This window comes from Sinocyclocheilus rhinocerous, unplaced genomic scaffold (genome assembly GCF_001515625.1).
Source record: "Sinocyclocheilus rhinocerous isolate Xijiao unplaced genomic scaffold, SAMN03320098_v1.1 scaffold1762, whole genome shotgun sequence".
NCBI lineage: Eukaryota > Metazoa > Chordata > Actinopteri > Cypriniformes > Cyprinidae > Sinocyclocheilus > Sinocyclocheilus rhinocerous.
The window spans coordinates 432,352-458,991 of record NW_015636932.1 but is presented as its reverse complement, the minus strand read 5'-3'; the positions used below and the strand labels follow the sequence as shown (position 1 = coordinate 458,991).

Here is a 26,640-nt window from a genome sequence, read left to right as displayed (position 1 = left end):
TCACTGTAGTGAAGCGGATACCGCTGAACTTGGGCGGGCGCCGGGCGAACTGAATCGCATAGCCGAGGCTGATGGTCTGCAGAAGCTAGCGAGACGGGCTGGGTAGCGCTGACCAAGCGCCCAGAAACCGTACAAGCGGGACCAACTTGGGCGGCTTGTGAGCGGGCCGGAGAGGGGTGTGTACGGGTTGGCAGAGGGTGCGTGAGTAGGGCCTTTGTTGACGCTCTCGAACCGCCCGCTGCTGCCGTCTGGTGAAGGAGGAGGATGAGTGAGGTCCGGCGTTAGTCCGTCCGCAACTCTCCGTGCCCTCCTGGGACCCAGAGATAAAGGAAACTGCTCTCTTGTTGAGAATTTGGGTACCGTCGGCCGTGAGGCCAACGGCGGGAAAAAATGAAACAAAAGATTCTCCGCCCGTCCCTCCGCCGGGGGAGGGAGTGGTGCGTTCACCATCTCTCGGCTCCGAAGCGAAAAGCTGGTATGCATTGCACCTGCTGCCTTATTATACTCACGCTGTGATCAGCGGCAGCTGGATGCAATAATTGTATGCCAATGTGCATTGGCTCGTTTAGTTTACACTCGAAGTAGATTGGTCTATCGAAGCGATATCCCAATTCGTCGGTCACGACGTGACTCGTAGTGACCGACTGAAAGGGAACCTGATATAATAGAGGCTGGTAAGTTCAAATTTACATGATCCAATTTGTTGCTATGGCTGCACATCTGTATAAGTGTGTATACTTTATTACATCTGTCATGGCAAGCCTAAAATGTTGTTACAGGACTCACCAAAATATAAAAGTATTCTTGGTTGTGATTTAGCTGGATATGTGATTTAACTCATTTAAGTGTGGGTATTCGAAAATATTAATATAAATTAAAGTATTTGTGTTCCAATTACAGCTTTGACATACTTGAAAAATCATCTTGAAACCACGGAGCATGAAAGAGAGCATCAGCAAAGAGAGTCATCTGATGACGACGATTTCTTCTCCAGACCACTCTTCACAAAAATGCTAAGTCCGGTTGAGCTTGATGGTTACCTTGCATGTGCCTCGGACAGCATGGATCTGCTTCACTCCTTCCCAGCCATCAAGAAGCTGTCTATAAAGTTAAATACAGCTCTGCCTGCCTCAGCAACATGCAAACGGCTTTTTAGCTGTTCTGGTCTACTGTTCACTTTGAAAATCAGCTTCTGCTGAAACTGAACAAAAGGTTCAGAAGGTAAACTGTTCAAGATATGTTAGCATGTCCATGTAGTAAGGACCTTGCCCAGCTGTTTGTTTTCAGGGCACTGGGATAAGTTAATACTGTTTACAAAGTTTCAAAAGTGTTTTTAGTATCTTAGTAAAAAACACATTATGGTAAGAAGACTTACAACTCTATTTGTGTGATGTTTTATTTTTTTATTTTTTTTAATATGTTTAGGGGTGTTGTTCTGTGATTCGTATATAAACCACGCCCGACAGTTTGGTTCATGCGAATAGCACGACTAGATTAATAGCAAGTTAATACTGTTTGCAAAGTTTCAAAAGTGTTTTTAGTATCTTTAAATGTGTTTTGTTGTCTGGATCTTGTCTGATTTAGCAGTTACTGATAATTCAATAAATATCACCAGCTAAAAAGTAACTAGTACTCTGAGTAGTTTTTATGAAGAGTAATTTGTACTTTTACTTAAGTACTTTTTTAACACCAGTACTTTTACTTGTAATTGAGTATAATTTCAGCAATGTAACAGTACTTGTACTTGAGTAAAAATTTTCAGTACTCTTTCCACCACTGCTGTACATACATAATTGTCTATATTATATATTGTGTTTTTGCTATTACATTGTACATTGTCTATTTTGTATATTTGTATATTATTCTTTTTATTATCTATGTCCTGTCTTGTCACTGTCATTCTGTTGCTCTGTGGAGCTTCTGTCACTAAAACAAATTCCTCATATGTGTAAACATACCTGGCAATAAAGCTAATTCTGATTCTGATTCTGATCTCCTATGTTCCCTATGTTCCCTGCCTTTTTGTTTATTAAAGTCTGTTTGTTTGAGTTACTCCCGCGTCTCCTCGTCTCCTCGGTCCTAGCTCCGAAGGATCGTGACAGTAGGGAGGCATAAGGACTTCAGTGATTCTAGTTCTGATGCCATATAATGATTCCAAATATTATTATTTTAGTACTTGCACAAGAATCCCAAGGCAGAGAATCACAAGGGGCAGTCGAGCCTAATGGCTAGAGAGTCGGACTTGTACTGCAACAGTTGCGAGTTCGAGTCTCAGTACCGGCAGGGATTGTAGGTGGGGGGGCTTTAAAACCAGCAAACTAAAGCTATTAAAAAAATATTATATTATAAAATATTTTTGCTATTTGAAATAAGACTGGATTAAAATAAAATATAAATTGCAAATTAGATGAGAAAAAAGTTGCCTAAATAAGTAAAAAAAAAATAAAAATAAAACTGAAAAAAAAAAAAAAATTAAAGGTAAATATATTATTAAAAAAACTATTAATATATTATAAAATGACAAAAGCAAAAATGACTAAAACTTCAAATTAAAAAGAAAACTAAAAATATAAACCTAACTTAAATTAAATGTTACCACAAAGTAGTATTAACACAGTAACAAAAACAATAATAAAAGCAATTACTTTCACTTAAAATTAATAATACTAAAAATTATTGTCAAGAACTGCTTTCAACCATTCAGTCTGTGATGACCAATGAGTTTGTTTTTACGATACATTAAAACAAATTTGCCCATATAGTCATTGGTTCCCAAATATGACTGCACTGGTCCTCTGAACTCCACTTCTTTTCAGACAGATGCCGAAGACCGTCATAGTAGAAGAAAGAAATCAGACGTTTCCTTATTCACATTTCTTTGTAACTGTCATCTTCTGCTCAAGGTCAAATTTCAGAGTCAACTTTCTCAAACAGCCACTATCAGATAACAGCCCTAAAGAAATATTGAACAAACGTTTTATTGTACTGTTGCTTGATCTTTTTGTCACCTTCAAAAGATGACATGTCAAGGCATATTCCTATACACTATACACACTGAGACAGCACTATTAAAAAGGAATTCATACTGTTGTCTGGTTCATTATGGTGACCAGGCAAGTCCTGCCCCCTGCGAGTGTGCATCTGCTCCAGTGTGAAAGATTTCTCCTTCACACCCATACAAACAAATTAAATTGGTCCACTTAATTAACACAATGAGCTACATGCTGCCTAGGGCTGTTGGTTTAATTTCCCCGATGTACAGTAAGTTAGTAATTATTAATTAATTATTAGTCTAACTCTGGATAACTACCTGATCAGTGTTAGGTCAGTACCTTGACACCAATTAGTGGGTTGGTTAAGATGGGTTACATTCAATCATGCATTAATCAATAATAGAGCTTGCACAGATTTTCATTGCAAGAGCTTAAACCTGGGAGCTAAAACCTTTCAAACTTTTAATACCACAAACTGAAGAAAAAATATCAGTTTTTTTTTAACTCATCACTTATGTACAAATTATGTTTAATGCTTAGTGTTAGGGTTTGTTGAAATACATGAGCAATAGTAATAGTAATAGCAAACACAATAGTTTAAAAGTTTATTAGCTGTGAGAAAAGTACACAAAGCCTCTGCTACTGTTCCAGGTTACATAACCGTCAAACGATATTCTTTAAAATAACGCCCACTTATTTAATATCTCATCTTTCCAAATGGATAAATGTTCAGATATCCTGTTAAACAGCCCCTCCTTTTAGTGCGCCGTCAATGTAGGTCAGTCGTACAGTTTGGATTTGAATAACTCTTTAGTTTAATATTGCGTGTGTGCATTAGTGTGTAGTTCTTTGTCCGTCAGTGTCTGTTGTCCTGGCATGCAGTGTGTTGGCAGGAAAACAAACACACTGTTTGTAGTAGCAATGACTCATAAATTAACAGAAGCTGGAAAATGGGCCAGTGAGACCAGCCCATCATCTCTCTATGGCTTTTTCAATCCATCTCTTTTCAACCTCTGCAGCTGCTGACTTTCAATTGGTTTGACTCATGCTTTCAATCTGAGTAAAACAGAACTCTTAAAGATGTAAGCAGTGTGACAGTATGTGCTGAAGATCTACCTGAATAGAACAGGCTTTTTATTGCCAATGAATTCAAACTATTCAGTATTTAACCAATATATCTCTGCATCTTCCTTTCTTTCACTCCGTCCTTTTTCTCAAGCATTTAATGACAATGTTACAGTTCAAAGTCCCATTTTGTCCACAATGACTGTTCTTTGTTGTCATCAGAGGCTTGTCTATTTTCACTTTCATTATCATTGCAAATTGCATCACTATGACACGCCCCTACTGTGGGAACTGACCGGCCAATGAGAATTGACCGTAGGCTAAATTCTGTTAACAGGAAGGTGAGTGAATGGAGAGGAGATTAGGAGAAGAGTTTGAACTTGATTTTCTTTGTGTCAAAGGGTGTGGGAAAGGGCAGGTGTCTGCCTGTGGAAATGTTATGTCACAATTTAAAAAATCAAATTTAAAGAGAAAGAAAGCATCCACAATTCAGTCCATATTCAGAGGGCATTTTAAAAATGTGGCTTATGTCTTAAGGCCCGTTCACACCAAGAATGATAACTATAAAGATATTGTCTGTTTCTTCTAAGTGCACACTCATCTGCCGCTTTAAATTCTCGAGCTCGCAATAGCAGGATTGATTCTGATTGTGTGTTAATGTTTCTGTCAGTACCACTATCGTCAAAGATGATTGACAATTAGCATACAGTTTGGATTGGCGGCATGGTTCAGTTCTGGGCAAGAACTCCCTGCGCATCCATGTAGCCTAGCATGGATGATAGCAGGGAGAGCCTTATATATGAATGCTTAGATAGGTGTCGTATTCCCATAGGTTGATGGGGATCAGCTGATGCGAGCTTGACTAATGTGACCCTGCCAGAACTAATGCTACGCTTGATTTCTGTCAGGACCACTATCTCCAAAGATGATTGACAATTAGCATACAGTTTGGATTGCAAGAAATTCCTGCGCATCCATGCAGCCTAGCATGGATGAGAGCAGGGAAAGCAGCGATAACCCCCCAAAACAAAACCATATGCTGATATCCCCCAACACAAACTGATAGCAAAATACTCAAAGCCTTAAGCAACAAGCATGTTGCCCTTAACCAATGACCAATCAAATATGTCGCCAAAACCCACCAACCTGTAGCAACAATTATGTTGCATTTAACCAATGACTTAATAAATATGTTCCCAATACCTTAAAGCTTAAGCAACATGTTCTCAATAACATCAGATAGACTTAAGAAAAACGTGTTCCAATTCAATTACAGTCGTGGTTTGACAAAAAAAATAAATAAATTTGCTACTTACGCTGTTGTGGTGATCATTCACATTGTTTTTACAAGTATTGGCAGTGACATAATCTATTCCAATAACAACCAGATAGCTCTGGGACAAGCGTGTTCCCGACAATACAACTATAACTTAAGAACAAGCATGTTTCCAATAACAACCGAGCCCTAGAACAAGCATGCTTCCAATATGACTAGACAGAACAAGTGTGTCTGATATCTGAATAGAATCACTGCTGAACTGACGGCTGCATCCGAAACTGGAAAATGCTGCATTCGGAGGACACATTTCAAGGTAGGAAGGCATCGAGACACGTCGAATCCAAAGTTAGCTTCACTTCCTGCCTCCTGAGATACCTCATCTGGTCGATAAAGCAGAATAGATGTATCCTTCGCTGCCTTGATACCCACAATCCTGATTGATTCTGATTGTGTGTTAATGTTTCTGTCAGTACCACTATCGTCAAAGATGATTGACAATTAGCATACAGTTTGGATTGGCGGCATGGTTCAGTTCTGGGCAAGAACTCCCTGCGCATCCATGTAGCCTAGCATGGATGATAGCAGGGAGAGCAGCGATAACCCCCCCAGGGTAAACCAACATAAATGTATTGCAGATGTCGTTAAAGTTCAATAATTTTATGGACACATTTTAGAATTAGTCTGATTCAAAGGAGAATCAGAAGGCTGAATCCTGACTGACAGAGGAGGAGTTGGGGATGGAGGAGGGTAATTAGCTATTGAGCAATGCTAAAGCTGCTGATAATACTGAGGGACCTTATATATAAATGCAGATGTATCCTTCGCTGCCTTGATACCCACAATCCTGTGTGTTCTATCCCATGATGGTTGATCAAATAAATCATTGAATATTTGCTTAGTTATCACCAAAGCTCGTTCTATTTTGTTGTAGATCATTGAACCATTAAACTGCCTCAGAAGCATGTCCGATATCAGTTTCATGAGTTATCTTCATGAACAAACGCTGCCTGCGTAGTTATTGGCTGATAGGCAGCATGTCAGCAGCCTAGGTTTTCGGATGCAGACGAATTCAACTGAACAGCAACTGTTTACCATTTTCTCTTGGATGAAAAATTATTTTGTTTGCACCATGGTCGTTATTTCCTGCTGCTTAAATCTGTGCTGTAGTGCTATAAAAATAAAGTCGACTTTACTAGGTTAAAGGGGACATAACACACACAGTTTCGGCCAATCTCATGTTAATCTTGAGTACCTATAGTGTAGTATTGCATCATTCACATCTTCGAAGAGTCTTCAGTTTTATCAGATTTATAAAAGAAAGATACAGCTTTGCGATTCTCTCCGAAAACAGCCGAGCTCCTGGAGGCGAGCCGTGGGTGGAGCTGAAGAGTCGCGAGCACTTCCCACCCTTTTCCAAGTGCTCTTGGCTGGATGATTGGTTCCTGAGGTCTAAGCCATGCTCCGAAGTGCACAAGGAGCTGATGAAATCATGGAAGGCACCTTTCTCTGCTAGAACACGGTGCACCGGCTACTCCCTTCTCACCACCCTCAATGGCTGTTGAGCAAGGGGGTATATGGAGGTCCCCCAAGTGGACAGAGTGATTGCGGAGCATCTTTGCCTGCAAAACACCGCTACCTGGCAGGGCCAACCAAGACTCCCATGCAGGGCATGTAAGTTCACCTCGTTCCCCTTCACCTGTCTGAATCTACACTCAAGGTATACGTGGCTGCTATGGCAGCCAACCACAACTCTATGGGTGGCTGATCGGTGGGGAAGCACGATCTGTTTATTAGATTCCTGTGATGTGCACGGAGGCTGAATCCTCGGAGACCACGCCTTATTCCTTCTTGGGATCTCTCAGTGGTCCTTCAGGCCTCACAGAGAGATCAATTTGAACTTCTTCAGTCAGTTGAGGTTAGTGCCCTCTCTAGAAGATGAAGACGACCTTCCTGACTGCGCTCACTTCTATTAAGAGGGTGGGGAATCTGCAAGCCCTCTCTGTCGACGAAACATGCCTAGAATTCAATCCGATAGACTCTCACATTTTCCAGAGATCCTGGCCTCGATATGTGCACAAGGTTCCCACTATTCCCTTTAGAGACCAAATAATAACCCTGCATGCTGGGGAAGACCCAGACCTGTCTCTATTGTGCCCAACGCAAGCCATGTGAATCTATTTGGAACACACACAATTTCCCACTGGATTGTGGATGTTATTACCATGGCTTATAAGGCTAGAGGCTTACCATGCCCCAGGGGCGTTGCTGCTTTGTCAGCTTTGGCAAATGGTGCCTCAAGAGCAGACATTTGTGAAGCTGTGGGCTGGGCTACACTTAATACATTCCCCACTGAACTCACTGAAATCCACTACTTGTAAGTATCCCTTGAGTGAACTCTCATATTGGGTTAGTGCTTCATATGTTGTTACTCCCTATGGCAGTCCTATATGTTTATCTTCCACTGCTCAGTTCCAATTAAGGACTCAATGTTTCCCTTAGGCAGAGCACTGCTCTGACACTGGGTGCTGTGATTGGTTGCTCTCCCTTATGTGGAGCCCACCAAGCAACACGTTCTCACTCCCAACTCGTCACATATTGTCGCTTGGTCAGGACCCCTTGGCATCGCTTTTTGACACTTATGGTACCCCTTTAGCGTCACTTTTCGACATGCAGGGTACTCCATTGCTTTCAGTTGTTTGCCTTAATTTAATGGTTTGCATGCATGTGTGAAAGTAGAAATCATTTTATATAAATGTATACTTTCACTGAAGCATGTATCCCCACCCCTACCCTAAACCTACCCACTTTTGAATAGTATAAAACATGTAACAGGCCAATAAAAGTACAGTCGCAGGTATTTTTTTCAAAAACTGATCATAATAAAGCAGTATAAAAGTATTAAAAACAAGTCGTGTTGCATTCCAAGTCTTCTCAAGCCATATGATATATTTATGCGAAGAACTCAGTAATCAATCAATTAATCAATCAATCACCATTATTTATATAGCGCTTTTTACAATGCAAATTGTGTCAAAGCAACTTTACAGTATTAAATGGGGAAATAGTGTGTCGAAATAGTGTCTTTCTCCTCTGGCCAGACAAACCCAGTTTAAATCTAGGCTGCAGCAGAGTCAGATTGTGCAGAGGACTCATCTGGTTCCCGTGGTCTTGTCCCAATGGCCGTCTAGGAGACGAGGTCTTCGGAGGGGATCAGTCTCTGGGGCACATCTAGATGTCCTGGTCTCCGCTGACATTTCAGGGCAGTCGAGGTCATCTCTAGGTGCTGATCCACCATCTGATCAGGATAAGGACTGGATTCGGGTGGCTGCAGTGACCATCTGATCTGGATACGGACTGATGAAGACCATTTCTTTTCAACAGGTCAGGTCTGCCCCAAAACCTCGCCCAATTGTCTATGAAACCTATGTTATTCTGCGGGCACCATTTAGACATCCAGATATTGAGTGACGACAGTCTGCTATGTATCTCGTCACCCCGGTAAGCAGGGAGGGGACCAGAGCATATTACAGTGTCTGACATCGTACTTGCAAGTTCACACACCTCTTTAACATTATTTTTAGTGATCTCTGACTGGCGAAGTCGAACATCATTAGTGCCGACGTGAATAACAATCTTACTGAATTTACGTTTAGCATTAGCCAGCACTTTTAAATTTGCCAAGATGTCAGGCACTCTGGCTCCCGGTAAACATTGGACTATGGTGGCTGGTGTCTCTATTTTCACGTTCCGTACAATAGAATCGCCAATAACTAGAGCACTTTCATCAAGTTTCTCAGTAGGTGCGTCACTGAGTGTGAAGAACCTGTTTGATGTTTTGGTCGGAACGGAAGAGTGGTGTGTTGACCCGCGACTATGCCACCTTACAGTCACCCAGTCGCCCTGCTGCGGAGGCTCTGTAACCGGAACCAAACAATGTACATGATTCATTGAATTAGTCGCATCCAAAGCTATATATAGGGCCCTCACATTCTTACTGTCCTCAATTAAAGTTTGGATGCATGTCTCTAATTCTAAAACCTTCTCTGTCAGCCTAACTATTTCCCTGCATTTATCACATGTGTATCCCTGGTCGCCGACAGAGAGAGATAAACTACATGTGGCATGCGGTGCAGGTGACAATGCAAGGAGAAGCCATTACTCACCGTGATTGTAGAATAATTCCGACTCACCACATTTGTTGTTGGACTCGTGAAAAAACGGAACAAGAGAGAAAAGAAACAGAGCGAGACAGAGAGAAAAAGAAGCGGTAGAAAACGCGAATGAAGATGCAATTGACAAGCTAATAGGCTAACGGAATGCTAACGCGCAGTGCTCGCAGTTCAGATTAAAAGATTAAAGGCGGGTGATGTCAAACTAGTTTGGTGATCAAATCAGAAATATGGTGAGAATTAAATTATATTTTAGCAATTTAAACAACAAAGAGTGATAGTAAGAGAGATTTCAACAGATAAATAAAGCTACACGGAGCTACAAATGCACTCAGCAGCACGGCAGACAGAAACAGGAAGCGATCTCCCCGGGGCTGTCTTCTTGAGGCTGTGCTGTTAAAACTGATGCAACATTTGTGTTGTTGGCAATAGTGCTGCTGCATGAAATCATAAGGTTTTAATCGCTGAAAATTATACCGCTCAATCCCATGGCACACTGAAGCACTGAAATACAGGGGGAAAAGATAGAAAGGGGAAAAAATCAACAATTAAACACGGAGTCATCAGTGTTGGTATTGTATCAGACACTTGCACTTAACATTATACGAAAATCAAACTCAAATGGAGTTAACAAGGTTTTTGACCAGCGACTGACGGAGATCTGTGTTTTGTCTGTAAATAGAACGGCTGTATATGAGGCAGCAAGTGCATGGCATTATACGCTTTCATCAACTTTTACAGGTTATATAATGTTTATTGTAGCTATATGGGCACTTCGTTTTTAATCTCATGATATAAACGATGAAGCACTATATGCACAGGATATTTAAAACGTACAAAAGTATATTGGCTACAACTAGACGGCAAATAGCCTACTTCTTCTCCGCTCTTCAAACACATAAAAAACATTAGCCTTTACAGACATAGTGTTTGAGTTAAGAAAACGCTGTACTATTCAAACATCAATTATTTATTTACCCTAGCATTGCGAAAAAGCGGAGATCTGTCTCCTCCAGGCTGTGACTGGCGCATCAATCTGAATGGAGGCGGGGTGAAGTTACGACAGTTTTGCTGACAGTTTGAGGATCCAATGGCGTTACGAAGTTTTATTGAGAAGCTCTTTTTAATGCTTATCATTGGTTGAATATTTGTACAACCCACTGATTTAAAATAATAATAACGAAATATGATAGAGATATGAAGTTTGGATAATTTTTCACGGCACACCTGACTGGGCTAGGGTATGGCAACTGCCATACTCTGCCATATGGAAACACCGTCCCTGTGAGACACACAAGAGCCAATGGCATTCACAACCAAGGCTGATGTAAGGCTTCTTCTGGCGGCAATTTTTGAATTTGCGCATTAGACTGCACACAGGACCTGAGCTTTATGGTGGACGGAGACGGTTCCTCTCACAAATCAATCGTTTTGCCTCGGAAGACTTGGAATATTAATATTTGTGTAATAAAGTATGACTTAAGTTGTATCTGCATGTTATATCCTGTGTTTTATTGACAAATGGCAGGTTTAGGGGCAGGGGTTCGGTTGCATGCTAATAAATGTGTAAATAGTGTAAAGTAAATAAAATTGGTGTGACTGTTTACATTGAAAAATCATACCCCAACATATATGCAGTAATGACAATATTATTACCCAAAATATCATTTAATAATGACGATAAAATTCCCAATGCCTTTCGCATTTGCATATTGACGCCAAAGTTTCTTATTTAAAGCTATGGAGGACCCTGTACGTCGAAAAATAATGATAAAGGGGTAAAAAAAAAAAGGGTCCACCAAAGGGTCCTGACCAAGCGTTAATATATGGCGAGTTGGGAGTGAGAATGTGTTGACCAGAGAAACCTTCCCAATGTAGTACTTCCTTTAGCAAGTCCATAGGATGCGTCTCCACATGTCACCTCCCCTTCGGGTAGGATGTTGTGTCTGTGGTCTTCTTTCCTCACGTGAGGAAGTGAACACTTCCCAACGTTACCAACCAGGTTCACCAGTCGTTGAGATTTTATTAGTATCTTCAAACAGAAGAAAAGGCTTCTGGCTGAGATGATCTCTGCCATTATATGGCAACTCTCCAGAGGTGAAGGAAAAAGGAGTTCATATGTCCTGGACATTGGAAGGTTATGAGGAGAAGTGCATTTATTTGAGACCCACAGGTCTTGTCAGCTCCTGCACCACCGTGGACCTGTAGCGCAGTATAGCCAGTTGTTGCACTTAGTATAGGGACCCCTAGTGTAAGATCAACATCAAAGTGACCAACTGAATGGGAACATCTTGTTTACGTATGGTAACCCTCATTCCCAGATGAAAGGAACAGAGACATTGTGTCCCTTATGCCACAACTTTAAATCTGCCACTAAGTGGGTTGAGATGCTTTCTCAACTCCTCAGAACAAAATGAGTGAGCAAATGCCACAATGGTCTTTTTATACCCCGATATCCAGGGAATGGCCAGCTATGCAAATTTTGCTTGCCAATTTCATTGGCCTTTTCTCAATTATGTCAGAGGTGTCTGGGCTCCCAAGTGAGACCCCTAGAGTTGGAACTTCCTCAAAACGTCTCCGTTCCCTCCATCAAGGGAACGAGGGTTACCATACGTAACAGAGTAGTTTTTCGACGCTGAGTCTTATTTTGTCACACAAAAGAAAAAATCAAAAGAAAACACTAAAAATCCACTATAAGCCCAATCCGATCTAAAGAGAAAACAAGTTATTTATATTATTTGATTCATACAAAAAAATATGATTTTTAGAAAAAAGTAAGCAAGAAGGTCCACCCTTAAACCTAACCAGCAGAAATTTTAAACTGAGTGGACCTTGGTGATATAGGGTGGACCTTAGTTTCTACTCTAAGGCTAAAGTGCATCATTTTATGATACATGAGATAAAAATAGCAAAGCTAATTTCAGCAGCTAAAAACAGCATTATCAGGTTTTAGCTGAAAGACAAAAAGGCTAGAACTAAGAGCCGAAAACATATGCCTAAATTGAAAATAAAAATGCGACTTGAAAATGCAATCTGTTAAGCATGGTGCATAACAGATAGTCTTGTATATTACTGAAAAGGTCTCAGCTAGGAGAATACAACAAGCATAATTATTTCAGGAGACCAAAAAATACCAAATACATGTAAACAGTATACATATGTAGCTTTAAGCCACGCTTTCGTTTGTAGTTTCCACCAAACATTAGTAAACCATAGTAGAATTATTTAGAGCAGGTGTTCATAACATAACACGACACATAGATCTAGAGATAACTAGATATAAAATATCAGTCATAAAATGGATTTACATGCTGCTTTGCTAAAGCTATAGGACATCCAGGACATGATTGCGTTGATGATGCTGCAGTGTTTTCCAACGTCTTAACGATCTTATTACTTATTCTTTACATAAATAAAATACACTGGGTGGACCAGCCATCAATCTGAGTGGGCCAGTGCCAACTTGGCCCTTGTGTAACCTCGCCACTGATACTGAAGGAAACAGTCAATGTAAATCACATTATTTTCAGTGTAGAGCCACAGTTGTGTTCCGCTGCAGAAATGCTGTCAGTGTGAAAGCACAACAGGGGTCTGCTGTTGTCATTACACTGCCGCTTCACTTACACACTGCTTGTGCCTGCGGTGTTAAAACAGGCCTTAGTCAGTATGTTTGTGCTGAAGCTCAGCTCTCTTAGCTGAAACTAATCCCATAGCGCTCAAGGTCAGGTCATCCCAGGTCAGGTGCACTACAACCTACAACATCAGACACCTGCTTATTCCTCAAACACCAGTTGCTGTTTTTAATATTAAGAGTAACTTGTATAGTTTCAATATTTAAAGGGGTCATATGATGCGATTTCAAGTTTTCCTTTCTCTTTAGAGTGTTACAAGCGGTTCGTGAATAGATAAGATCCCTAAAGTTGCAAAGACTAAAGTCTCAAACGCAAAAAGATATTCTTTATAAAAGTTAAGACTGGTAAGACAGTTAACGCCCTCCTAAAACGCCTCGTTTAAACACCCTAAGTACGTTTTTTTATATTTAAAGCGAGTTTTTTGGGCAGTGTAGAGTAGTGCTTGTTGTTTGTCATTTCTCCGATCACACATGCAGACATGGTTTTATGTTTACGCGGCGCGATGCAACGCAGTGCGTAAAAAGACAGTATAAGTCATTATAATCCATATTTATGTCCTGGATGACTGGATGCATCGAATGCCTCGTTTATAATGGGTTTTAATGTTTTTGTCTCGTCGCTCCGGCCACACGGCATTATAGTATGGTAAGGGGCGTAACATTTCCATTACATGCTTGAGGTATTCGGCCAATCACAACGCACTGGATAGCTGGCCAATCACAGCACACCTCGCTATTCAGACAGATGAGCTTTGTAAAAATCGACGCGTTTCAGAAAGGCGGGGCATAGAGGAGAAACAATAATGTACAGTATGTGGAAAATAATGTATTTTTTTTTACCTTAAACCGCATAAACACATTTCATTACACCACACAAAATAATTTTTTTTTACCTTAAACCGCATAAACACATTTCATTACACCAAATACACAAAATAATGTTCTTTTTAGCAACATCATATGACCCCTTTAAAAATAGCTTTTGTTTACAAGGATTCAAATGCAATCACAAATTAAATTATTTGTCCCAGGCTGGTTATTTCCTGACCTGATTTCTCATATGTTAATATAACAGTGAAAAATGTTCTCTGGTACTAACATCAGTGTATTTTAAAACTGAAAGTAAATCAAATAATTTGCTTAACTAGCACAAATAGTTCTTTGAAATTTCCATATTGCCTGGAATTGTTGCATTTGTGTATGTTTGAGTCAGTTTGAGCTGCTTATATACTGTCACAAGCGCTAGTCTATACTAAGTCTTTCGCAGCTTACATTCAACTGTCATCTCTTACACTGATGTACCTATTGCATATACAAGTACCCTTTTATTTAAGCTCGAGACAGACATAAATAGTCTCTACTGCAGAGTACTGACACATTACAGAACACATAGTAGAGAGTATATAACCATAATTCAGTCTATAATCTTAAAAACAAGCTAGTTTTTGGAGCGACTAACACAGCGTCTGACATCACAGACTGTTTCTTCAACAGCTGTATGAGAAGACAGGCGTGTGCTTTCACGTGTGTACGTATCTACATATTTGTCTTGAGGAGGTCTGCTTAAATATTCACAGAGGTGCCTTGCGCTCCCAGACTGTAAATGAGCAGGCTTACAGTGGGAGTCCTGATCTTTGGTGGTCCGAACATGTCTCTTTAAGTGTGGAAATCTGGACGGCTTAGTTTTCCAGTGCTGTTTTTTATGCCTAGAATGCACTCTGTGAACGCCAGCTCTCACACAGCTAACACGACCGAGAAAAAGCAGAAAGCCACTTGGCAGGTTGACAGCACAGGGTCAGCAGGGCCAGGCAAAACACAGACGCCGCCACCATCGTCACTGCCGTCTGATGGAAACAGTGAGAAAACAGAGAGAGAAATAGAGAGAGAGAAAGAAAGAAAGCGAGAGAGAGCATGCTTGCAACATGATATATTCAAAATGATTTTGCTGGTGTTGCAAAATTATGCAATTATGAACAATGCAGTTTTAATGCGTATTAAGTTTAAGAAACCTGAGACTATAGTTTTGCAATTGTTCATCTTATTGAGGCTCAAATTTTATTATTGCATCTGTGATTAACTTCAGTAACAAATACAGCTTTAAAGTTGAAAAGTTCAGTTCATTTCCATGAGTCACAGTTCAACCTGTCCATTTCTGTTCAAAAAATGCTTTTGCACTATCACTCAAAAATGTTCCTGTGTAGCATTTTTCATATATTTAAATGTCTTATTAAAACCTATTTAGTGGGTTTTGATGTTTATTATTATGACATATTATTATTATTATTTTGGTGAAAATAAATTTACATTTACTTAAATGACTGTTTCCTTTAGGTTAATTTAATGAAAACCAGCATGGAAAATATGCTAGAAAATCTATCTTTTAAAATATATATATTAATTTTTACATAAAAAATCTGAATTTGAATTGCATACAATAGGTGTTTGATGACAGTAAAATGAAAAAATGAAAAAAGGAATCACTTTTAAGCCATTTCTGAGTAAATATACCAATATTAAGCAGTTCTTTAAAGATTTCTATGTACCAAAGTATTTTGAAAAAAATGTATCACGGTTTCCACAAAAATATTAAGCTGCACAAGTGTTTTTAACATAATAATAATAAGAAATGTTTCTTCAAATCAGCATATTAGAATAATTTCTGAGGAAGACTGGTGCTGGCTGCTGAAAACTCAGCTTTGTTATTACAGAAATACATTTTAAAATATATTAAAATAGAAAACTTTTTAATTTGTAAATGTTACATCTATCTAAATGTATGACAACAAACAGCAAAGAGAGTGTGTGGTAACATGGTTATAGGCAGAGTGAAGAGTGAGGTCAGCAGGAAGTGATGTCGTTGTTTACAGGGGCCAGAGTTGGGAGCGGGGGGGGGTTAAAGAAGGAGACGGCGAAGACAAAGACAGACAGTCCTGCAGTGTGCTCAGATCTTGCCGCAGTGGGGACCTCCATTCCAAACTGGGGGGAGGGATTACATAACACATGGAAAACCATCCAAGGAACAAAAACAGGCCAGCCTCTGTGTTGCCAAAGGAGCCAGTTCCACCCTCTCTCACAGCCTATAACACAGCTGATGGATCCAATTTATCTCAACTGCAGTTCAACAGAGTTCTTAGAGTCCACTCTCAGAAGTCACATACCAAAAGTTATACACAGAACAATGTTTAATAGACTTTGTTCCCTGAAACTGACGTACTAAGAAAGATCAGATGAGAGTTTTTAAAAAGGATGCAACACAAAGTTAAATGTGAGCAGTTACCCATGCAAACTGAGCAGACACAACAAGATTCAAAAGAGCCATCTGTATATCTGTCTAATACTTAAATTAGATATTTCCATCATGATCAGGTGTTTTACTTTAGGGCAAAAAAGTACCCCACACAGGTTTTGCTCATCTTCAAGTTGATTAGTGTGAATTTGCCATGATGACCAATAGAATGCTGCTTGGTTTGAAAGTGACTTCTGTGTAAGCAGTCCTTCATGCATCAATAAACTATTGACAATGCACCTTTTTTGCCCATCAGATTTTGCTAATGTGCCTGCAGCTTAAACTCCCCGATATACAAGTTTTATTTTTTCATTCTTCATTTAGGGGGGAAAAAAGGTTTGAAATACCTGAGCAACAATATAGAGAACATGTTAACGAGCATCTGCTAGAAGCAGCATTTAGATGAATGTAAAGTCGTGCTACGTGCTTTTCTCTCAGTCACAGTAAATACAACATCAAAAATGACAGTGGTGAGAAAACAGCAGTTAAGAAAGCATCTGGTCATAGCAATGTGGATGTCTGCACCAGCTCTGCAGTTCCAGACACATCATGTTCATTACAATATATATTTTTAAAGCAAGCATCTGTACAGTATTAAACATGATAAAACAGTGTCAGTGTCAATTAGAATTACAACTTCATTTACTGCTATCAAGCAGCTCTTCAATGCGTTTATGCTTCTATTCACGTCTGACCGCAACGGACTGAAGAGAAGAAATGAAACAAAGAAGATTTCCATGACCAAAAAGACAGCCTCAGAGCACATCTACAAATTCACCATCGACCAAAGATATAGTTTGAAGATGTTTATCAGCCAGAGCAAATACCTTTTCTCAAAAAACTGCAGGATTCACACCATCATTAATGTCCATATAGCACAAATTCACCAAAGTTTAATATTTTCAGTTCGGTTTGTTCAAAGTTTGAGAAACAGTAATAGTGCAAGTATTACTCTTCATTGTGTTTAATTTGCTACATAAACAAAGGCAGTTCAACAAGACAAGAATATATTCAAGTGATGCACCAATATGCTTTATATGTGCCAAATGCAGCAAGTCAATGGATAAAAAGTGTCTGCCAAGAGAACTTATCTACTGTATTATCTACTACTTAGAACGTCTATTAGTGATTATTGGTTCCATTTGTGGGTTGCGATAAATATATAATAGCTTAATATTTCAGTCCTATATCTGAGGCCCCGTATAGTTACATTTATATTTACAGCAAAAACAGTTCACACTGTTAACCATGTTCTTCACTGCATCATATACCTTTGTCTCAGACTAACGCTGAGGCCGGGACAGATCTTGACTGTGTGTTAGTGTGTGGTCTACCTCCCTCAGTCAGACGTGTGCTATCACTGCCAAAGGGAACCATTTGAACCTGGAGTAGGATGGGCCAGGCCAGGGGAACCAGATTCTTTTTCTGCTTACTTTTGCTGTAATAGAATACTTATGAAAGAGTGGTTTTCCTCTTGCATTCAACTGTTTTTATGTGCATACTAGGTGTTTAATATTGCAGACTAAAATGTGCAGAACTAGTCTAAGCTGTACATACAAATCTGCGCCAACCTGTGCACCCCACCTTAGCAGTGTACACCTGTTAGCCAACTTTACAAAGTCTCTGCATACATGTGTCAGCTGACAATACAAACGAAAAATGAAAAAGATAGGGTGCATGCTATTCTGTTCTGCAGAAATATTATGCCCTGGGACGAATGCTTTGTTCATGCCTCATATGAAATTTGTTTACCAATGCAAAATGCTTTCAGCCACTTCTCAGAATATTTGATATATGCCTAATTAAGGTATATGTTGGGATGATTAAAAATAGGTTAATCAGGCTATTGCCATAGGAAGAATATTTTAAGGAAGCGGGAATCCTTTTTTATAAAACAATGTAGGTGTATATAGCGGTGCAATGTGGCTGCACACAATTTCTTTGTGAAATGACATACAGACAAAAGGAACTCAATCCGAGCAAACACACTGCAACTGCTTTCTTAAGAACAATGTGTGTGGGTGTGTGTGTGAATTATGGCAGTTAAAAGTTCTTTATAATCTTTATAGGGTGCATGCTATTCTGTTCTGCAGAAATATTATGCCCTGGGACGAATGCTTTGTTCATGCCTCATATGAAATTTGTTTACCAATGCAAAATGCTTTCAGCCACTTCTCAGAATATTTGATATATGCCTAATTAAGGTATATGTTGGGATGATTAAAAATAGGTTAATCAGGCTATTGCCATAGGAAGAATATTTTAAGGAAGCGGGAATCCTTTTTTATAAAACAATGTAGGTGTATATAGCGGTGCAATGTGGCTGCACACAATTTCTTTGTGAAATGACATACAGACAAAAGGAACTCAATCCGAGCAAACACACTGCAGCTGCTTTCTTAAGAACAATGTGTGTGTGTGTGTGTGTGTGTGAATTATGGCAGTTAAAAGTTCTTTATAATCTTTTTGGTACAAAATACTTTTAACAATCTATTAGACAAGATGACATGCAATGGATTATACGTTAATCAAATAAATAAAATAAAATCTCAGCTATTTAGCAGACATCATAAAATGTAAAAGAATAAGAAAAACTAGATTGAAAAAAAATGTTACAAGAAGCCTATATTTTATATTTGGCAAGTGGGCATATAAAATTGCTCTTTACTTCTATTCAAGCAGACTGACATACATTAAACTAATTACTTGCCTCATAAACGATGCATTCCTATTTGCATAATGTGAATAGGCATTATAAAACTCTTAACGCCAGCATATATCTAATACCATGCACATATGCCCTATTGTCAACGCATCAATTCTATGCTTCAATAATAAGATGAACACGTGTGCTTTTAAAATTAAAATTAAAATGATAACGCAGGGTAATAGAAAATAATGCAACACCTACCCCTTTTGCTCCAGATTTGATTATTTTGTTACTGATATTCCATTTCAGGATGGAGTTATTCTTTGGGTACTTCGTCTCGAGCCCTTTTCCATGTGCTCGGAGCACGCGCTGCGTACAGTCACATACAGTCCATGACGTCACATTGCCCTAATACAGCAGCGTCGAGGGAAAAAAATCACAGCTTTGTTTAGTCGGCATGGAAATAGATTCGTGCAAAAGCTAATAACTGCATTTAATCGAACTCAGCAGCATCGAGCATTTGGAGAAGAGATAATAAAGCATGCAAAGAGTTGATGTGACAAGCTTGATCCATAATGTAGATTCAGACAATAGATATAATAATCAGATTTAGTGGTTATATGAGTTTATATTAACATAGGACTAGGAATTCGCTATTAAACACTAGTGAGGTCTACACATATGTGTCCATCCATACAGGGTGTGAATTATGGGGCGGGGTGGGGACGTCACACCACGCTTGAAGCGATCGATCCCACAACGGAAGTCTATCTATCTATCTATCTTTCTATCTGTCTATCTGTCTGTCTGTCTGTCTGCCTGCCTGCCTGCCTGTCTGTCTGTCTGTCTATCATCTGTCTAACTATTAAACTATGTTCATATCTCAAGCGAATGCGATTTCTGTTCCTGAAGGTCTACAAAATGTGTATAACTAGCACTAAACTATACTAAACTAGGTTCATGTTGCTCATGGAGCATCTGTTTTGGATGTGGAAAAGCTCTGCTAATGCAGGCTGAGCTGTGTTTACCGAGCTGTAAACCACTCTGAAATCAGTGCAGCATCACTGCAGGACAGTGTGTGAATTATAGATTTTAAAATAATGGCTTTTAGATTTTAAAAGGTGTTCCAGAAAGACATTTTAAGGGTGCAAAGTAATTAAAAGTATAAAAAAAATATGTTAAAGTTCCTATATATATAGACTAGATTGAGGACTGTGGAATGTGAGTCATCACCTCTAAAATCTTAATGTGTAAATCACCTGAAAGTTGATTCTCTTGCTGTCAAAATCCCCTTCGTTGGGGTTCCTGGCAGCGGTCCTCACAATAGCTTTGAAATGCCTTTCATTTTTGGGCGCTGTTGCTTATTTGAATGCCAAATATGAAGGAGCCCAACTTTCATCTAGATGGGTGGGGATGCAATTGAGTATGTTTGCCTTTTGTAAGCTTTTCTATGCTGACTTCATGAAAGAAAGTGCAATAACACATAATTTTAAACAGGTGAAAACTTAAACTGACCTTTCTGACTGGGAAAATCCCTGAAATGATTACCAGTTTGTCAAAGTAGCAATACTTTTTGAACTAACAAGCAAATATCAAATTTCTCTGAATATTCCCCAAACTTCTTTCAAAAGTGACTAATCTATATGTATGAGGAGTTCAGTGCAAAGAGACCAAGAGAGACCAGAGTCAAATTCAGAAAGAAACTAATTTATGATTACGTGAAAACATGAAGAAAAAACATATAGTGAAACAGAATATGGTTTATGAGAACATGTAGCTGATACAGATCCAAAAATACCTTTCTTAGGAAATATTAATTCATTATATACAAAAACATATGAAATTTTTTTTTTACTTTAGGGTTGTGCAGCCCCATTTTTTCTCATTTTATTAATAAAAATAAATGACTTAAATACAAATTATTTTAACCACCTTAAATTTTAAACTGTCGCAGTTTTAAACATAAAAAGAACTGACAATATTCAAAAGAAGAAAAAAAATGCATTGGACATGCAACATGAACTATACACAGCAACAGTTTAACTTGCATAAAAAAGCAGGGGGAGGGGGTTCTTAAAAAGTCATTTCACTTTGACTCTTGTGACACAGGTCCATTAATGTGAACTCCGCAGCTGCTGCAGCCTGTGTTTTAACTGTTCGCTCTTTCGCCTCAGCTGTTCTTTCAGGGACAGCAAACTTTGCTCATCCAACTGCATGCTGTGGATGCACTCTGTCGCCTTCTTTAGAATAACAACTTTAGCAGCTTTCTCGTTATTTGCAACCTCAGGGATCTCATCCCGTAGTGCGAAAAAGCTGAGTTTGAGTTCATTTCTACGTTGGCGCTCCAGCACATTGTGAGTCCTGCGTTTGTCATTGTCCTCAGAATCCGATGTCCGGGGACTCGTGCACTTGCGTTGCTTCCCATGCCTGTTGCTGCTGCTGGTGCTGTTGTTGCTGCTGCTGCTGGCCTCCAGTCGTAGCCTCTTGACAGCCGGCTGGTCGTGCCGCGTGGAAGGGTGGGCGGCGTAGTTGTGCTGGTGGGTGGAGACGTGACAGCGCTTCAACACCAGGGGACTGGGGTACCTTGAATCCGACACCTCCGCCTCGTTCCTTTTCTGACGCTTTTCCACAGTCACCACATCAATTTCTTCCTCTTCTTCTTCTTCCTCCTCCTCTTCTTCTTCTTCTTCTTCCTCCTCCTCCTCTTCTTCTTCTTCATCATCTTCTGCAATTGAGTAACAAAAAGAAAATGAATAACTTAAACAAAACATTAGTTCATTTAGAAACCTCATAATACAGCGCAATGGGAATTGAATGGAATTTGGCAATTGGCTTTCCACAAAGGGTGAGGTGGGGGGGGGGGGATCTCTGCATTCCAGTCCCTGCCCACTTTCCTCATCAGCTGATATTTGAACACTGCAGTCTTTCCTACAGATCTGACTCGGGTCTAGCAAAGGGGAGGTGGAGGGATCTTATGCAACTACCACTTACACCGATCACTGCATCAAGGGTATGAGGATAAAGTCCCGTGACCGGCACACCACCTCACCGGTGACATGTAAAGGTCGCTTAAAAAATGCAAGCATTTGCGCATGCAGTAACCAGCTAAATCAAGATTCTGCATGTCAGAAATGACAAAAATAATGCATAACATACCAGAATCACTGCCACCGCTGCTGGAGCTGTTAGGTGGAGTGTCCAGGACAAGCATGGGTTCCGATGGAGCAATCTTGCTGGATTTGCTGGACTCCGTGAGGGGATACGGAAAGACCACAGAGGGGTCGATGCATTCTGATGCAGAGGTGCTCAGATCCTGCAAATAACTTGCATTGAGTTGATTTGAGCTGCTGTCAGACATCATCCGTTCCTTCCTAGCAGCATGCAGGGACGCCAGTCTCTCAGAAACCACTTTCTCCAACTTGGCAGCGGCGGAAAAGCCGCTCCACATGCAGTCCTGGATGATAATGGACTTGATGAAGGACTGGGAGTAGTCCGCGTCGCAGATGAAGCTCTGGCTGACCACGTCGTCTCCCAGGAACTCGCTGACCATCTCCAGCTGTTCGGCGGTGGAGAGCGACTGTCTCCGGCTGGGAGAGAGGGGCGGTGTGGGCAGCAGCTCGAATTTCTTCCAAATGTCCTCGCTGGGAGCTGGAGGTTGAGTCTGTCCTTGCTGATGGTGATAGAAATCCTCATCGTCGTTGTCGAAGTAGAAATAGGGCTGGATGGAGTCGTAGTCGTAATCGTAGTTTTTATACGGCAAACTCGCACTCACCGGCATTTTGACACTTGTGAAAAAAATACAAATTGGAATTACTACAGTGCATATGCAACGTCTAACTACACATCACAACAAAACGCTTTACCTAATGCACACATTTAGACTATGCATAACATGCATGGGGTGGGAAAACTAGCTAAATAATGGAACTAAATGACAGCATGTGTAAAAACGGAACGATTAAACCCCAAAGCGGGGTTACTAGCAAAACATTTAAAAGCAGCCCTGCTTCTAGTGTATTCTTTGAGCGTGCAACATTCAAATTCCCATTAAAAATATAAAGACATTTGCACTCATAACACGCAAGTTGCACTTTAAGTCTAAAAGATGCATGCAACATCAAATGCCGGATCCTTACCGTGTATTTAACGAATGCAGTTTCAGAATGATTTCTTTCGAGACGCGAAGCAGTGAAAAGAGAACAAAAAATCAGGAGCAAAATGTAAGATCCAACAGTTTACTCCGGTCTCTTGCAGCATAAGTGGAATCAGAGTCAAATGCAAAGTGATGGAAAATGTAATCAACGCTGCGCTCCTGTGTACCTCTCAGATGCTGGACAGACTGATAGTCTGTGTGACAGAGGCAGGATGAATAAATTCTGTAGCTCCCGCGAGCAGCAGCACTGACGTATGACTGTGCACCGACGTTTCCCGCCAAACGAAAACACGGTTGTTTGCGAATTAAATCCCCCCGCTAGGCTAGAAATAAAAACACAACGACGCCTTGGAAACCATTATTAGTCTTTATTGACTTAGAAGACATGTTTAATTTATTTCTAAATTCGAAAAACGTGGGACTATTTTCTCGCCGAAGCACATATCTTGGCAGAAGTCGATGGGCGGGGATTTGACGTCATTGGAGTGACGGATCGTTTATAGTCGAGCAGTGACAGCTCACTTTTTTTAAAGGATGTGTTTTTATTTAAGTTAACAAGGATGCAACAAAATAATATAATTTCTTATAAATTTTTGTCTTATTCTGTAAAAAAAACACATAAAGATAAGCAAAATAGGTAGAAAGAAAACACCTTTTAGTTATTTAAAAAAGAAACAAAACATTATGTTACTTGGTTTGAAGAAACCAAAGCAAAGCTTTAGTGGTGACAGCATGGGTTGTAGAAACAATGCTTGCAGAAACCAACAAGTTTATAAGAATGCAGACTACATATTGGCTATGGATAATGCTGTTGCAACAAAACAATCAAGAAATGTAACCATCATCAAATACTACCTCAGCATGTCACAAATGCAAGTCAAAGTCATCCAGGGTTGCGTTTCCCAAAAGCATCGTTAGCTAACTATGGTCGTTAGTTCCATTGAACTTGCGACCATAGTTGCTTTTGAGAAACGCACCCCAGAGCAGTATTTCTGAACCAGGGGCCCTGGATCCACTAGGGGGCCTCAGTAGGCTATACATGCTAGGATGTTGCAAAATGACTTAAATTATGAAGTTATGTTTTAACGATGTAATAGGCTATAATCTAGTATTGACATAGACAATGTGTGTCCTTCTAGACAAAAATTTCAAAACCAATGCATTAGATAACAGTATATGAGTGAAATTTGTTTTGAAAAAAATTAAGTGACTGAAATAAACTCAGTAATGGGAAACTGCTGGGTTTATCGATTATGAAGTTAAATAGTACAAAGAATAACAATGAAATTTAAGACTGGTGATTTCTAGGGTTTCTACATTCAAACTGATTTATACATGGTGCAAGTAGGTCCTTAAAAAGTGCTTTCAGAAACCATTGAGTCACGTGATCATTTGGGGGGGGGGAATGACAGACGGTTTCACTTCTAACATCAGTGTAATGAAATATAGTATAAACGTTATAGCTTGGTATTGTGTTGTATCCAAAGATCTGTGAAATAGAATTAACAGAAGGCTATTACACCCAAGTAATGATCGGACTGCTGAAGGTGCTTTAGGATTTCAAGGTCCCCACAACGAGACGGTTTATATAATACATTGGTATGTGGCGCCCTCTGCTGTCTACTACTATAATGATCAACCTATACTTCCTACTGAAATAAATACATTTCAGTAAAATATAATTATAATTTATTATAAAAATAAATGAATGGATGGATGAATAGCCACCTGTATGTATATAGTGCTTTATACAATTGTGTCAATGCAGCTTTACATTGTTAAACACGAAAATAATGTTTGCAAACAAAATTCAATTCTGCTGTAATGCTGCTCTAAAAAGAAGACAACAGTAAACAGTACATTTCTCAGTTAAAGTCAGTTCATTGTTGATTCAGTTCAGTTTAATAAAGTTCATCCATTATAGAATGGGAAGCTCTGTGTAAAGCAGTGATGCCATCATCCAATTCAGTTCTTATCCAGTAGTGTCTGTGCAATCAAGTTGATAATATCGCCAAATATTAAGTGTCCCCAACTAAGCAAGCCAAAAGGTGAGAGTGGCAAGGAACCCAAACTCCTTTGGTGACAGAGATGGGGGGAAAACTTTGGGAGAAGCATGGTGAGGTTTAATTCCAGGCTGCAACACAAGTCACATTGTGGATTGGTATTATTCAAAATATTCAGTCCCTTTTCCTTGATGATTGGGATACATCATGTCAGCGTTTGGTGGGGCTGAAGCTGGTCACAGCGTTTGTGCAGAGGATTTGTCTGATTCTCGTGGTCTTTGCTGAGGATTTGTGCTGATGGCCATTCAGTTAATGAATAAATAAATATTAATTTAAAAAGTAGCATATTTAGGATCATGGATTTTAAGAAAAAAAATCTTGTCCATATGATGGTTGTGAATAACTATGTATTATTGTTGTTAATTTATAAAAATATATGATGTACACTACCAGTCAAAAGTTGTTGACTAAAACAGTAAGACTTACAATGTTTTTTTAAAGAAGTCTCTTCTGCTCACCAAACCTGTATTTATTTGATCCAGAGTACAGCAAAATCATTAAAAAAAATTAAAATATTTTTTTAAATAACTGTTTCTATTTGAATATATTTTAAAATGTAATTTATTGCTGTGATTTCAAAGATGAATTTTCAGCATCATTTCTCCAGTCTTCAGTGTCACGTGATCCTTCAGAAATCATTAATATGCTGATTTGCTGTTTAAGAAGCAATGTATTATTATTATTATTATTATTTCATTAGTCTACCAGTCAAAAGTTATTGAACAGTAAGATTTTTAATGTTTCTTAAAGAAGTCTCTTCTGCTCACCAAGCCTGTATTTATTTGATCCAGAGTACAGCAAAATCATTAAAAAAAATTTAAATATTTTTTTAAATAACTGTTTCTATTTGAATATATTTTAAAATGTAATTTATTGCTGTGATTTCAAAGATGAATTTTCAGCATCATTTCTCCAGTCTTCAGTGTCACGTGATCCTTCAGAAATCATTAATATGCTGATTTGCTGTTTAAGAAGCAATGTATTATTATTATTATTATTATTATTATTATCGATATTTAAAACAGTTGAGTACATTTTTTTTTTCAGGATTCTTTAATGAATAGAGAGATCCAAAGAGCAGTATTTATCTGAATTAAAATTATTTTGGGAAAGAAATTTTTGAAATTAATACTTTTATTTAGCAAGTATGCTTTAAATTGATCAAAAGTGATGATAAATTTATGATAAAGATGATAATGTTATAAAAGATTTCTATTTCAGATAAATGCTGTTCTTCTGAACTTTCTATTCATCAAAGAAACCTGAAAAAATTCTAATAATAATAATAATAATAATAAATGTTTTAGCAGCAAATCAGAATATTAGAATAATTTCTGAAAGATCATGTAGT

The 26,640-nt window shown here is 39.1% G+C and overlaps 1 protein-coding gene across 2 annotated transcripts; it reads right to left on the bottom strand.

The window, feature by feature from the left end:
• Nucleotides 1-20,939: 20,939 nt before the first annotated feature.
• Nucleotides 20,940-23,467, bottom strand: LOC107748305 (transcriptional regulator Myc-2). 2 transcript variants are annotated; one of them, XM_016563049.1, is made up of 3 exons: nucleotides 23,210-23,467; nucleotides 22,230-22,858; nucleotides 20,940-21,798 (listed from the first exon to the last, which is right to left on the bottom strand). In XM_016563049.1, exons 2-3 carry the CDS (start codon nucleotides 22,849-22,851, stop codon nucleotides 21,188-21,190), a joined length of 1,233 nt encoding a protein of 410 aa, XP_016418535.1. In that variant the 5' UTR covers nucleotides 22,852-22,858; nucleotides 23,210-23,467; the 3' UTR covers nucleotides 20,940-21,187. The 2 variants fall into 2 exon arrangements, with proteins under 2 accessions (XP_016418535.1, XP_016418536.1); XM_016563050.1 differs by having other exon boundaries at nucleotides 20,940-21,786.
• Between the last annotated feature and the right edge of the window lie 3,173 nt (nucleotides 23,468-26,640).

Bases quoted from the DNA above. Each gene is read 5' to 3' on its own strand.
- LOC107748305 (XM_016563049.1), bottom strand. From the start codon at position 22,851: ATGCCGGTGAGTGCGAGTTTGCCGTATAAAAACTACGATTACGACTAC. The intron at 21,799-22,229 runs GTATGTTATGCA...ACTCAATTGCAG, and splicing joins CAGCGGTGGCAGTGATTCTG to AAGATGATGAAGAAGAAGAA.